Here is a 13787-nt window from a genome sequence, read left to right as displayed (position 1 = left end):
TGGTTGAAGTATTGTAAGACTTCCATCTACATAGTGGCCATGTGGCATTGAGGGTAGACACCTTATTGACTAAATTTTGCTCATATATGAGTTCTACAATATGATGACCATGCTAGAACCTTCTGCTTTCAAGCTCCATGCAACCTCTAATACATGCCGTCACATCACATTAATTCTCTAGAGCAAGAAAGAATATCCTCGTACTGTAACGAATTCCCACATTGGGGCACAGGATCTCAGCTCCACGCGGCCCTGAGTACCTGTTCAGGACTTCTTCCTGGGCACCCACAGAAATTGCCTTCCAGAGGGCTACGATCAACGAGTTCCAGTATAAAACAGACTTGTACAACTAAAACCATTAACAGGACATTCTCAGAAGGTCTCCTTGTACAAGAATCTTGCCAAACAGTGAAATACTTGAGAGGAACAGGAGAGGTGACTCTGGGAGTTTGAACAAGTACAAAATTAGGTCAAATGCTTATAAACCTTAAAGCTCAGGAGCTTCCCTTTTTTCCTTTTCCTCTGAAATGTCTCTGAGTGTTACAGATGATGTCTCCTGTGCATATTCCTTGGTTCTTCATGGAAACAACAAAGTCTTCTACCCAAAGGTAAGGCCAGCCAGCAGAGAAAATAACATAATCACTATAAATACTATCTTGTACTTTCCGTGTCCCTCCTCACTGTCCCCAATCGACACCTCCCACTTCCCCTTAAACACCCAACTACAAACGCACACTCACAGCCAGCACACCTTGGTACTGCATGCAAGTTGGCGGGCAAGTCCTTATTTGCTTTATGTTGCCTGGATAGGACACATTCCACCTTATTTCACAGGCACCCAGGGTGTATTTTTGTCCAAAGTGCTTTAGAAACACATTATTTGGTCAACTACCATGTCAACTGTGGAGAGACTATATCATTACTTTCATTTCAAAAGAGATGATACTTTTCCTTTGGAGTTACTGGACAAGATCTCCTGTCCCTTCTCCTCTCTGTGCAGGATTTCGGCAGTCAATCTGACAGTCTGACACATTTCCGCCACTAGCCAATTTGCCCAGAAATTGCCTCCACTTAGCATGTTTTCCTCGTCCACCTCACCCACCAGAGCTGGTTGATCAGACAGGCTTCTGACCACGGGCAACGGTCATGGGCTCCTTCGTCCAGCAGCCATATTTGGTCAGTTTGTCCCGAAACTCCTTGGTTTTCACCGCATAAATAATAGGATTGAGCGTTGGAGGTACAAGGAAGTAGAGGTTTCCAAGAATGGTGTGCACATGCGGTGGAATTCCCCTACCAAAGCGGTGAGTGAGGAAAGAGAACAGTGAGGGAGTATAAGAGATAAGCATGACACAGATGTGTGCGGTGCAGGTGTTCACTGCTTTGTGGTGGGCTTCCTTCGAAGAAAGTCGCAGGACAGCCCGGATGATAAGCACATAAGAGGAGGCAATGGCTGAGATGTCTAGACTGACAACCAACAAGGCCACCACCAGACCATATATCCGGTTGACTGTGGTATCCACACACACCATCTTCACCACAGCCATGTGCTCACAATAGGTGGTCGGGATGACACGATTTGCATGAAAAGGCATCTTCTGGAGAAGGACAGGCATGGGCAGAATGAAAAGGATGGCTCTCACTACACTCAGTATGCCGATGAGCCCAATGCGACTATTGGAAAGGATGGTGGCATAGCGTAGGGGCTCGCAGATGGCCACATAGCGGTCAAAGGCCATGGTCATCAGGATGGCAGACTGCAAGGCAGATATGGAGTGGATGAAGAACAGCTGGACCAGGCAGCCCACAAAGCTGATCTCATTTTGGCCAAACCAGAAGATGCACAGCACCTTGGGAATGGTGGTAGTGGACATGCCCAGGTCTGTGAGGGCCAACATGCAGAGGAGAAGGAACATGGGCTTATGCAGGGAGCGCTCTGTGCAGATGATGAAGATGATGGTGCAGTTCCCAAGGATGGTGACGAAGTACATGGAAGAGAAGGGGATAGAGATCCATCTGTGTTTGTCCTCCATCCCAGGAATGCCTTGGAGAATGAGGAAAGGAGGATGACCCAGAGAGGCATTGCAAGCAGTCATGGGGACACCCTGGTGCAGTTCCTGAGAAGAACAATAAAAACCTTCATGAGCCTCAAACTGAAAAGAATCATGGGTTTCAAAGTAGAAAACAAAAGGGGGGAACATTAAGATACACAAAACTTGTTCTGAAATCAGGGTGATATATATCACATATCATAGTCGAATATTATATGCCTCAGTATATAACATACTGTGGTAGTCCAGTAATAGTAATGTGATCTTACAACATTAATATCAAACAGAATATATTCATTTGTAATATTTTTATTAACGATGCTCTTAATCATTGTTCACAAATAGAACATGTCTTTACGTTTATAACTAATATGTGAATATTTCAATGGGTATCCTCTTTAAGAACGGAACTTGAAGGCTATGAGTCAAAAATGGATAGTTATAAATTGAATAATGACAGAATATTCAATACCACTCTCAGTAAACAGAAGATGAAATAGGTCAGCAAAAGAGCTTTTCAGAAATACGATAGGTTAAATGTTTACAACAGAATTGTTCACCAAACCTTGAAGGATACACATTTGCAGCTCATAAGGGACTTGGAGGGACCCTTGATGACAACTGTTCAATGAGGACCAAATAGAGCAGATGACAGGATTCTGGGCAGTTGAGACTAGGACCCTCACCTCACCAGGATACACTCACCTGAATGTGAGTCAGAGTGTGGGAAGCTGGGCCTGGAAAACTTCTTCACACGTGTGTGTCTGAGTGTGGACAGCTGTCTGTAGCTGTATGTACATGCGCAACCATATGGCTCCTGGACCGCACACTCAGGGCCCTGCATGTCCCCACTCCTCACTCTTGGGCACCCAGAAATCCTGGTATGGCCCTTTAAGTCACCTAAGGAAAGGCCCCCCAGGTGTCCAGAATTACCTCTTTGCCACTCCCTCCTTCCCCAAATACACACAACGAGGTGCCACTGCTATTATGTGCAAATTTGACCCTGGAGGTTTCCCTGAGCTCTCAAGGAGATGGGGCTGGTTGACCCTAGGGGTTCTGGGCATGTTGCAGTCTCTGGCCGTCATGGACGAGCTTCTAGAGAGAGGGTGACGTTAAAGCTGAATCTGGAACCAGATTAGGGCCTGGAAGCTTGCATCCCCAAAGCCTCTTTCCCAAATTGTGTAGGTGTGGGAGCCCAGTAGGGCCTTACTCTTTGGCTGGGGTAGTCATGCTCCTGAAGGCATCAGAGGTACAGCCCCTGTTGTTGGGACCCTGATAAAATGCTATTAGCAGATCTAGTTCCATCTATCCTTAGCATCCTCCAGATACTTTATCTTGTTTCCCTGGCCAATGTCTTACCCTAGACATTCTCTCCCCCCCCCCCCCCCCACCAAGGTATATTCTGCAATCCCACCTCTCATCTTCCAACATCCCCTCAATTTTGGGGCCAGATGTGGCCCTATTTCTTTTTATTAGTTCAGAAGAAGAAAGTTTGTCAAAAAAATTCTGCCGGGGCGCCTGGGTGGCGCGGTCGTTAAGCGTCTGTCTTCGGCTAAGGGCGTGATCCCAGCGTTCTGGGATGGAGCCCCACGTCAGGCTTCTCTGCTGGGAGCCTGCTTCTTCCTCTCCCATACCCCCTGCTTGTGTTCCCTCTCTCGCTGGCTGTCTCTGTCAAATAAATAAATAAAATCTTAAAAAAAAAAAATTCTGCCCTGTCCAGTGCAGAATGCACAAACCAACACCCAACACTGTCAAAATCATGCAAAGTCATTTCAGGAATGGGACTCAGAGGGCCAGATTCTAAATCATGATGTAATGCAAGTTCTGTTTACAAACAGGACCTGTAGAGAGTCTGTTCTGAGTCAGGTGTCAGCAGGAGGGAAGCAATGGCCGAGGGAAGGAGTAGCAGATGAAGGGCCTGACACAATCTATATATCAACAGAAAGAATCACCAACAAAATAGGCAATCAGGTACGCATCTGCTCATAGACACATCTGCACAGCTTCCCCTATAGGAAGCTGGTTCTAGTACCATGCCAAAATCCTGGCCTCAGTCCTTCTTTTCTCTCTGCCTCAGACAGAGCCTGATGGATAATAATGACAGGGAGGAACCAGCAAGACTCCTTTTCTCTTAGCCTTTCTGTCTCAGTTTTACATTCATGATCCTGAGAACTCCCTGCATACAATTTCTAAAGAATCTTTTCTTTTAGCTTCTTTCTCCAATGTTCTCTCAAGTGCCGTAGTATTGCCCAGAATCTGTGACCTCTCAGTCGCAAGTTTGAAACTTGCTCTTTGAATAGTCACACTACTCAGGGAGAATAGTTCTGGTCTGATCTCTCCCCAAATACTGTACCCTAAATAGCATCACGTTTGTCACATAGCGGGCAGATAATAGGAGTCAAATAAATGAATAAGGGAATGAATAAGCCCATAAATAAATTCTTTAAATATGAACAAATTCTGTGTCCCTGTTTGTGAGATCTTACGTGGTTTGTTTTCTTGCATTCATAAAAACCAGAAGCACAACTATATTTGAAGGCTATGCCTTCTTCTTCGATGAATTCATAAATCAGAGCCAATCTAAACAAATTTCAATGATTCATTCTTCTTAGAAAATTCTGAAATTCAAATGGAAGAACAAATATCTGAAAATAATAGTGATATAACAGAGGGGATATTACCCTTCTAGAAATTAAATTTTATTGTAAAGTGTTGCAAACAATGAGGCTATGGTACAGAAAAAGCTTACTTCAACAAAATAGCATCAATAGAAACGCCCAAGTCCACATACAGACAATATCTAAACACAGTGGGGAAAAGATAGACAATAGATAATATAATTATATAGAAATAAATAAATCTTAGTATGTCACATCACTCAGGATATTTTCATGTCTACTAATGTCTAAGTTCTTTATTTTAATGTATTTTGGATACACAAAGGTTATAAAGAATAACGTAGAATATATCATATATCCCCAATGTAGATTAAGAAGAAAATGTTACAAACATTGTAAGATTTGCCTGTGTAGCTGGTTCCTGTGGTACTTATTTCCCTTCCCCTTCAGAGATGAGTTGTATCATCATTAGACACGACAAAGGGGGGCTGACAGCAAGTAAAGGATCCCTTTCAAAACCAGCTAGGTCCTGCATTTCCCTGTGAAATTCCCTAGCCCTTTCCTCTATGCAGACTTACAGTTTCTTGAAGGTCATGGCCTGTTGTAGTGTCCTTTGCCCAGCAAAGCAATAAAGCTATTATCCTCTTTACCCCAAACTCTGTCTTTGTGTTATATTTTGGCTCTGAAGCATGGAGGTCTGTTTTCAACAATACCACATATAATTCGTAGATTTATTTGAATGAAGAAAATCCATATAATTCAATATTCGTTGATAAACATTTAGTTGGTTAACAATTATTATCATTCTAATGTTGTTAACATTCTTATGTAAGTTTACCTTATTCACTGTGTGTTGTGCCTCTAGGGCTTGCATTTGTGAAGTTTCTGGGTTATAGGATATGCATAGCTCTAATTTTACTAAATATTATAAATTGATCCAGGAAGTGGTTGATTCATGGTTAGTATCCCACTAGCAATGAATAAATGCTCCTATTTCTTTATATCATCACTAATTCTTAGTGTTATTTGATTTTTGTTTTAATTTTGTCAATCTGAATGGTGTGTTTTTAAGTGGTTTTCATTGCATTTTCCTTATTACTCAGATGGTTGAGAGTTGTTTTCTGGAAGTGTTGAAGTGTGAAGCTTCTGGTTGCTTGCATACTTTTATAAAAGCCTAATAGAAATAATTAGGTTTGTTTTGCATTCTCTTTTTTTAAATTTTTTAAATTTGTATTTAATTTAGTTCCCGTATAGTGTATTATTAGTATCAGGGGTAGAATTGAGTGATTCATCGGTTGCATATAACACCCAGTACTCATCACGGCAAGTGCCCTCCTTAATGCCCATCATCAGTTACCCCATCCCCCCCACCTCCGCTCCAGCAACCCTCAGTTTGTTCCCTTTAGTTAAGAGTCTTTTATGATTTGCATTCTCCAAATTTTAATTCTATTGTGAGAGCTCTCTCATTACCCATATTAAGATAAACTTTTTGATGACTGTTTACTTTTTAGATTAGATAAAACATTCATTTTTATATTTAAAGATACAAAGAATGTATTAGTAACATACATCATGGAATAAACAAGAACCTTGAACATTTGTTAATATCTTTACTGTCCATAATTCATTCTTACTAATAGGATGCTTATGTGATACTAAAAGGGTAGTCACAGATTAAAAATCTTTAAAAGTTAATTGTGTGTTATGTATCAGTTGGGAATTCCATTCTCTTCCATTTTGGTAACACTAGTTAAGATGATAAACTGACTGTAGCTATTTAGGATTGTAACCAACAGATAAGGAGTACCTTCCCATACCAGCCACCTATTTACCCTCTACCATACAATCTTAAAAGAAGAGATAGGATATTTTGGAAACATCGTCAAAAAAAGATTACTCTGGTCCTCACTAGAGAAGACTTCTCAGGTACCATAAATAACCAGCACAGCAGTGAAGCCCCAAGGAACTGATCCTTGAATACGTGTTTCCAGCTAACACTGTCCCTTTTCTAATGAAAATTATTAAGGAATCCACATATTGGAAGAATCCTCCAGAAGCAGACAACCCTTGGAGGGCAAAGCTCACCCCAAATTTTCTGATTATCAGATGATGACACAGAGTGTCCAGCCTCTAGACAAGAAAATAAACCAAGGTTAATTCTTGAGATCTTCTCTTTTATTAATTTTATTATTAATCTTCCATATTATCTTAGTTCAGTGTATTTTACCAGTCTTGAATTGGTTTTAATAATTTTCAACCAGGAGATAGTTATCACAGTTACTTAATTGTCCTTTTCCCAAAATATAGGAAGCACCTTATTACAATTACTTTTTGGTAAATTTTTTTATAGAGATGGCTTAGTTATTTGGCATGGGAACCATGATAAGATTAAAACCAAGATACAGACAGGTCGTACCTTTTTACCTCAGTCCAATGGAAAGAGGGCCTAGTATTAGGATGGATCATAAATTAATGGTTATTTCATTGTAAGAAAAAAATAGAATTATCTTAACGTCGTATGTTCCTCTTTAATAGTGTCTTTTACACCTTGTCACTGCAAATCCCTTATTCTGTTGTATTACTTTGCTTCCTCTCTCCCTAGAGTGTAAATTTCCTCAAGCCACACACTGTGTCTTCTTCACCTGTGAAATTCAATGCCTATTGTACCCATTACATGGTTGATCTTCAACATATACTTCTGAATGAATGTTCAACTGAAAGTGTAAATAAATAAACAGTCTTTCTAAAGTTCTTGCAAAAGCCCCGTTTTTGCTATTGCTGTTGTTTTTGTTAGTAGATTAGAGAGGTCCAAAGACTGGGTAGAGGTAGGAATGGGGAGTTATTGCTTAACGGTTGTAAAGTTTCTATTTGTGGTGACAAAATATTTGGAAATACATAGTGCTGATGGTTATACAACATACTGGTTTGAAAGGTGAATTTTATGTGATATATTTTATAATAGCACAATAAAAAATATTTTTTATCTCTGCTTATATGACCCTTAGGCTTCAAACATCACAGTAGAAATTATTTCAAGTCTTTGTAAGTTGAATCTCAGACCTTAGAAAAAGAAAGATATGGATACTGAAGTTGAAAAGTGGCACAATGCCTTAGAAGATGGAGAATTTCTGGACAAAGACAATATACGGGGACAAAGTGGCTCTGGAGAAGACTGATGTATTGTGTATGAGGGTAGACTGGTTACTTGCCTTCATCCCTTTCAAGGTATGCACAAACAAACACCCCAGCTCCTGTGGAAGGTAAGCCTGGGCTAAAGGCCAGCTGTTTGGAGAGAGCTACTTGTCAGCTCTGACTAGCCTGGGCTATCCTGGCTAGCATTAGCAGGAAACTCTGTGTCCCGGGAATTTGTATATGCCCAAAATGTTGACTAAATGAGGCAAACAAAAGGTCAGACTACCTCCACAGTGGCCCATAAAAATCATTTACATGTAAATGTAAAGTTCATTGCTGAGAGAATATCAGAGAAAAATGCAAAGATCATCAGAAATTAAGTGAATATATTACCTACAAAGTGTCATTTTTTGAAGCAATTCCTTGAGAAACTTGAGTTATGGCTTTCCCGTGGATACTTGTGCTTCCAGACTTCTTACAAAGAGTCACTTAGCAGTCATCTCCATCTGTCTAAATCTAATGCCAGATCCAGAGGATCCTGGGCTGCCTCAGCCCATCTCTCATCTAGGGTTGACACTCTTACTGCACTCTTGGTCTAAGAAAATGCTGGCAGTCAATCAATCAATGTGTGTGTGTTATTCTCAATTTCTTGAAGTTATAAAGGAGTAGATCTTTTCTGATCACTTTTCCTCTTTCCAGCACTGGGTTTTCTTTTATAATAATATTTTTTTATTATATTATGTTAGTCACCATACAGTACATCCCTGGTTTTTGATGTAAAGTTCCATGATTCATTAGTTGTGTATAACGCCCAGTGCACCATGCAATATGTGCCCTCCTTACTACCCATCACCAGCCTATCCTATTCCCCCACCCCCACCCCTCTGAAGCCCTCAGTTTGTTTCTCATACTCCATAGTCTCTCATGCTTCATTCCCCCTTCTGATTACCCCCTCTTTCTTTATCCCTTTCTTCCCCTACCGATCTCCCTAGTTCTTATGTTCCATAGATGAGAGAAATCATATGATAATTGTCTTTCTCTGCTTGACTTATTTCACTTAGCATTATCTCCTCCAGTGCCGTCCATGTTGCAACAAATGTTGAGAAATCGTTCTTTTTGATGGCTGAGTAATATTCCATTATATATATATGGACCACAACTTCTTAATCCAGTCATCTGTTGAAGGACATCTTGGCTCCTTCCATGATTTAGCTATTGTGGACAATGTCCAGCACTGGGTTTTCTGAACATAGAGTAACTTGCTGGCTCTTACGGTTAAAAGTACTACTATAGTGCCTCCTGGTGTTTTCCTACAAAGATTCAAAACCTACAGGTCTATTAACGAGCCACATAATAGCCTCACAGGAAAATAGTATTCTGTAGATTTAGCAGGTATAAATGTTGTTCTAAATAGTTCAAAAAGTTTCAGATAATACATGATACTGGCTTATCAGAATTAGCAGAAACAGAAACCTCTAGTCCAAGCAAGGTGCCAGATTAGTTACAACTGTTCCCATCGGTCCTTGGGGTATGCCGAGAGTCCAGCTACCTCCTTCCCATAAAAAAGCCTAATATTCTCAGGCGGATCTGTTTGGTATTAATGCCATAGACCAGGGGGTTGAGAACAGGGGGCACAAGGAGATAGAGATTTGCAAGTACAATGTGGACATGAGGAGGGACTTGTTGGCCGAAGCGGTGGGTGAAAAAAGAAAAAAAGGCAGGTACATAGAAAACAAGAATCACACAGATGTGGGCTCCACAAGTGCTAAATGCTCGGAATTGGGCATCTTTGGAGGGCAGGCACAGCACAGCCCGCAGGATCAGGCCATAGGAGGCGGCGATGAGGACCACATCCATGCCAGTGACTGCAAGTGCCACAGTGAGACCATAAATGGTGTTGGGCTTGATGCTGGCACAAGCCAGCTTGGCAATGCCCATGTGCTCACAGTAGGTGTGGGGGATGATATGATGGCCACAGAAGGGTAAGCGTTTGATGAGGATGACAAAGGGGAAAACAAAGAGGAGGCCACGGACCACACATGCCAGACCAATCTTCCCAATCACTGTGGCATTGAGGATGGATGTATAGTGAAGCGGACGGCAGATAGCCACATAGCGGTCAAAAGCCATGGCCAGTAGAATAGCCGACTCCGTGGCAAAAACAGTGTGAACAAAGAACATCTGTGTGAGACAGCCATGGTAGGAAATTATGTGGGACTTAAGCCAGAAGATTGTTAGCATTTTGGGCAAGGTGGTAGAACAGAGAATCAGGTCAGTGATAGAAAGTAGGCACAGGAAGAGGTACATTGGCTCATGCAGAGTTCTGTCTGTCATGATGATGGAGAGGATGGTGCCATTGCCAACGAGAGCAAGGATATACATGGAGCAGAAGGGGATGGCAGCCCACATGTGCTGGTCTTGCATCCCAGGGATTCCAAGTAGAATAAATGTGGAAGGATGGAAGGCAGTGTCATTGGTGACTGATGCAGAAAACATAATAATGAAGAGAACACACAGCTTTATCTCCCTGAAAGTGGTTAGAAAATGAGATGAATCGTCCTAAATGTCATTTATTCCTCCCACATAATCATTCAGTTTCTTGCTTCTCTTTCATGCCCACCAATTCTACTCCAATTCATGCGTTCCTCATTTCTTGCCTAGGGTATTAAAATAGCTTTGTAACCAATATGACTACTTCTAGGATTTCCATCTTCCAGTGAAGACTTTACATAGCTAAAGAAATATTCTATCATGTGAAATTCATCAACAATAACACAAATATAAACTTTCTTAGTGTATGCTGCTCAGAATCCCTTGTATTACCCTCCTCTGACCTACCTTCCACCACTTCCCATCATGACCTGGGTCCTTGGACGCTGGACTACAACCGGAGATTCCCTGCTCTCTCACTTCTGATTGGATTTGACAATAGGAAACACCAACAGAGGATTAAAGGCAGGTGAGGGATTTATTCCTTCAGCTCCCTCCCCCACAGGGTTGCTGCAAGCTGGCTTTATCTCTCTGTAAATATCCTCTGGCTTTGGCTTCTTCTTGTAACGGTGTCCTCCTCTTTTCCCTTCAGTCCAAGGGAGGATAACAGTGCCTGTTGTCACTAATCCAGGAACTTCACAAGCACTTGTGGCTTCCCTACCCTTACCCACATCTTTGAGAATGGTTTCTGTATTACACTGCCCCGAATGTTCCTAATGTAGCTGTGAGCTCCATTTCCTGCTAGGATCTTGATATGGCTTGCAAAGCTCTTCTTGCTTTCACTCTTGCCCGCCTATCTCAGATTGTTTACCATCCCACTCCACCACGTACTTCGTGTTCCAGCCATATCCAAGTGTTTTGAAATGTCCAAAAGCATGCTTTATCACATCTGCATGCTTTTTCATATGCTGCTTTTTGAGGGCACAGAATAGCTATTCCCATTGGTCACCCGGCAGACTGCTATTTAATAGTCATTCAAAACCCACATAATTATGTCCCCCTCTATGGAGCCCTTCTATGATTCCTGCTGCTGTGGTGAGACAGACATACCCATCTTCAGCATACCTCCCTTAGGAAATATAAACTGCTTTCTGATGATGTGTATGTCTCTTGCCCCATTACACTATCAAATGTGAGTCACATTTTTTTCTACAACTGGCATTAATGCCTTATATACATAAGACCAAAAAATAACATTTAACAGGTAAATGGACAAAAGATGGAACACAGCAAATGAATTTTTTAACAGACTTTTGTAAGTGACCACAGTTGAAAAATGGTGTTTCTTTGGATCAGACAAGATCTTTTCTCACCAGATCTATGATCCCCATCATGTTCTTTTCACTCAATATACTCCAGGTGTGCTCCTATTTAGCTCTTCAATACATTTGTAGTCTAATCTAATCTACATCTATAATAACTTTGTTTTCTTGATTGGCCATATGATTTAGTTGAATTGTAAAACAAATCTGCCTTAATCTGTTTTGTATAAGCCCTGATATGACTGGTCAGGCCAGGAGCCTCACAGGCATGTGGTCCCCAAAGTCTTCAAGTGCAGCATGCCATGGGAAGGGAAGTAGAAAGTCAGAGACCAGGGGCTCACACGTGAATTAAATCAGGGAAGGGTTTTGGCAGTGACTGGGCTATGGATTGAGATTATGAAAATAGCCAAGCAGAAAAGAGTAAGAGAGGCATCTTTCCCTTGAGCCACTGTGCCTTGAGAGATCCTTGTAGGTGAAGTCAGAGTCATTTTTCCTACCTTCCTGAAGTCCAGTGTTTGGGACTCAAAGACTATCTCTTTTAGAAGGGACATTAACATTAAGTTCATCCAATTGTCCTCCCCTTGAAAGAATTTTAGAATGTGGAAAGAAGTAAAATAAGATAAAAAAATTCTATAATAATTAAAAAGAATAGCCTTCCTTCAATCCCATATTCATGTCCAACTGTATTATTAAAAGACCAACTAATTTTATTTGTTTTATTAATTGCAATATGCATTTCTCATATGCTACTGCAAGTTTATTACTTCATACTAAGAATTCCTATAGCTACAAATCACATAGGTTATAATATTATTACAAGTTTTAATTACTAGTGAAATTATTATTTTGCTTAACTTTTTAACCATAAAATGGAATTTACTACAATTCTATTATAATTTTTTTATGTCCTTAAAAATCCAATAATCGAGTTATAACAGCAAGTGACTATAAATATTTCAATGTCCATCTTGGAAAGTATAAATATTATTTACTTCTATCCAGGGAATACCTGTGGTTTTTAAACAATAGTTAAATTAATGAAATATAATCTTTCATCTATTTAGGAAATAAATTACAAAGCATGTATAGTTCAATAATTTTATGGTGCTTGGCTCCCAAATGTGATATCCTGAAAAGTGGTCACCTGGAAGTTGCCTATACTCTAATGGCAGACAGTCTATGCTTTCTTGAGGCACCCATGTTCAATTTCAGACCCTCTGAGTCTGAGAGTATTTCTTCTTTCCTTAAACCAATATCTGCAAATAATCCACATCAGACAAGCACTATTCATGCCTCTTCAGTGTCTTGGGTTTTCAATTTTATGAAGTTAATATCTTTTCTAAAATTGCTCTTTCATTTTATTACTTTGTCAAAAAGCACATTATTGATAGTCTACTATGTACCAGACTCTTCCAGGTGTTCTGTATATACTAAATAGTAAGAATACGCATGTTCCACGACACATTAGTCTTGCTAATGTGGAGACATAATTAATCAAGTCATCTCCAATATACATGTGGAAATGTTATGTTCATGTATGCAATGAAGAAAAGATACATAAGTCAGTTCTTATTCAGAGAAAGCTTCACAAAGGAAATAAAACTTAGTCTCCAAATGTGAGTCTTCCTCAAATGCTTCAAACATCTCTTGTGCAACTCACTTCCTAGGATTGTCACCTTCTTTATGTGGTCTGGAAAATAAGAGGTCAGAGTCTAAATTCAGACTGCCTGGGTTCAAAATCTGGCCTGATTGCAGTGACTTGCTAATTGTCTTATTCCCTTCTGTTCTCGGTTTCCTAATATAAAATTCAGATGATAATTCTTACTTCATAAGGTTGTCAGGGACTTGAGAAAAATCATGTAAAACATAATACAGTTTCTGTAATTTAATAAACATGTATTATAATACAGATATTTCTCACACTTTTGCAATCTCAGAGTGCATTGGTCTAACTGTGTACTTGCCTCTCAGAAGAAGAAACGTCTTTCAGTTCCTCAAGTTGAAAGACATATTGGCTTTTCTTGAGTCTGTAATCCAAGGGTGAAGGTACTGTGATTTCATCCACTTGTAAATTAAGATCTTCAGAGATATCCAAGACCACTTCTCAGTCAGCTGGGTTTGGTGGACTCTCACAAGATCGGGGATAAAATTGCTCCTCAATGATCCTAATCCCATCAATATGATAATGTCATTGAGTTCCCCTCATTAATCTCCCTTTGGGACCAAGAAACAATTGT

The 13787-nt window shown here is 40.4% G+C and overlaps 2 protein-coding genes across 2 annotated transcripts; both read right to left on the bottom strand.

Moving 5' to 3' along the window:
* Positions 1-1115: 1115 nt before the first annotated feature.
* LOC103680100 (olfactory receptor 52E4-like) lies at positions 1116-2093 on the bottom strand. The gene has a single exon (XM_008709638.2). It carries the CDS (start codon positions 2091-2093, stop codon positions 1116-1118), a length of 978 nt encoding a protein of 325 aa, XP_008707860.2.
* Positions 2094-9343: 7250 nt separating this feature from the next.
* Positions 9344-10294, bottom strand: LOC103680042 (olfactory receptor 52D1-like). Its single transcript, XM_008709569.1, has one exon. The coding sequence runs from the start codon at positions 10292-10294 to the stop codon at positions 9344-9346; it is 951 nt and encodes a 316-aa protein (XP_008707791.1).
* Between the last annotated feature and the right edge of the window lie 3493 nt (positions 10295-13787).

Source organism: Ursus maritimus, unplaced genomic scaffold (genome assembly GCF_017311325.1).
Source record: "Ursus maritimus isolate PB19 unplaced genomic scaffold, ASM1731132v1 scaffold_16, whole genome shotgun sequence".
Lineage (NCBI taxonomy): Eukaryota > Metazoa > Chordata > Mammalia > Carnivora > Ursidae > Ursus > Ursus maritimus.
Note: the sequence above shows the minus strand (reverse complement) of the source record. Positions and strands in the feature narration are given on the sequence as shown.

What these genes read in the sequence shown, in the direction of transcription:
- LOC103680100 (XM_008709638.2), bottom strand. Translation starts at nt 2,093, where the DNA reads ATGACTGCTTGCAATGCCTCTCTGGGTCATCCTCCTTTCCTCATTCTC.
- LOC103680042 (XM_008709569.1), bottom strand. Translation starts at nt 10,294, where the DNA reads ATGTTTTCTGCATCAGTCACCAATGACACTGCCTTCCATCCTTCCACA.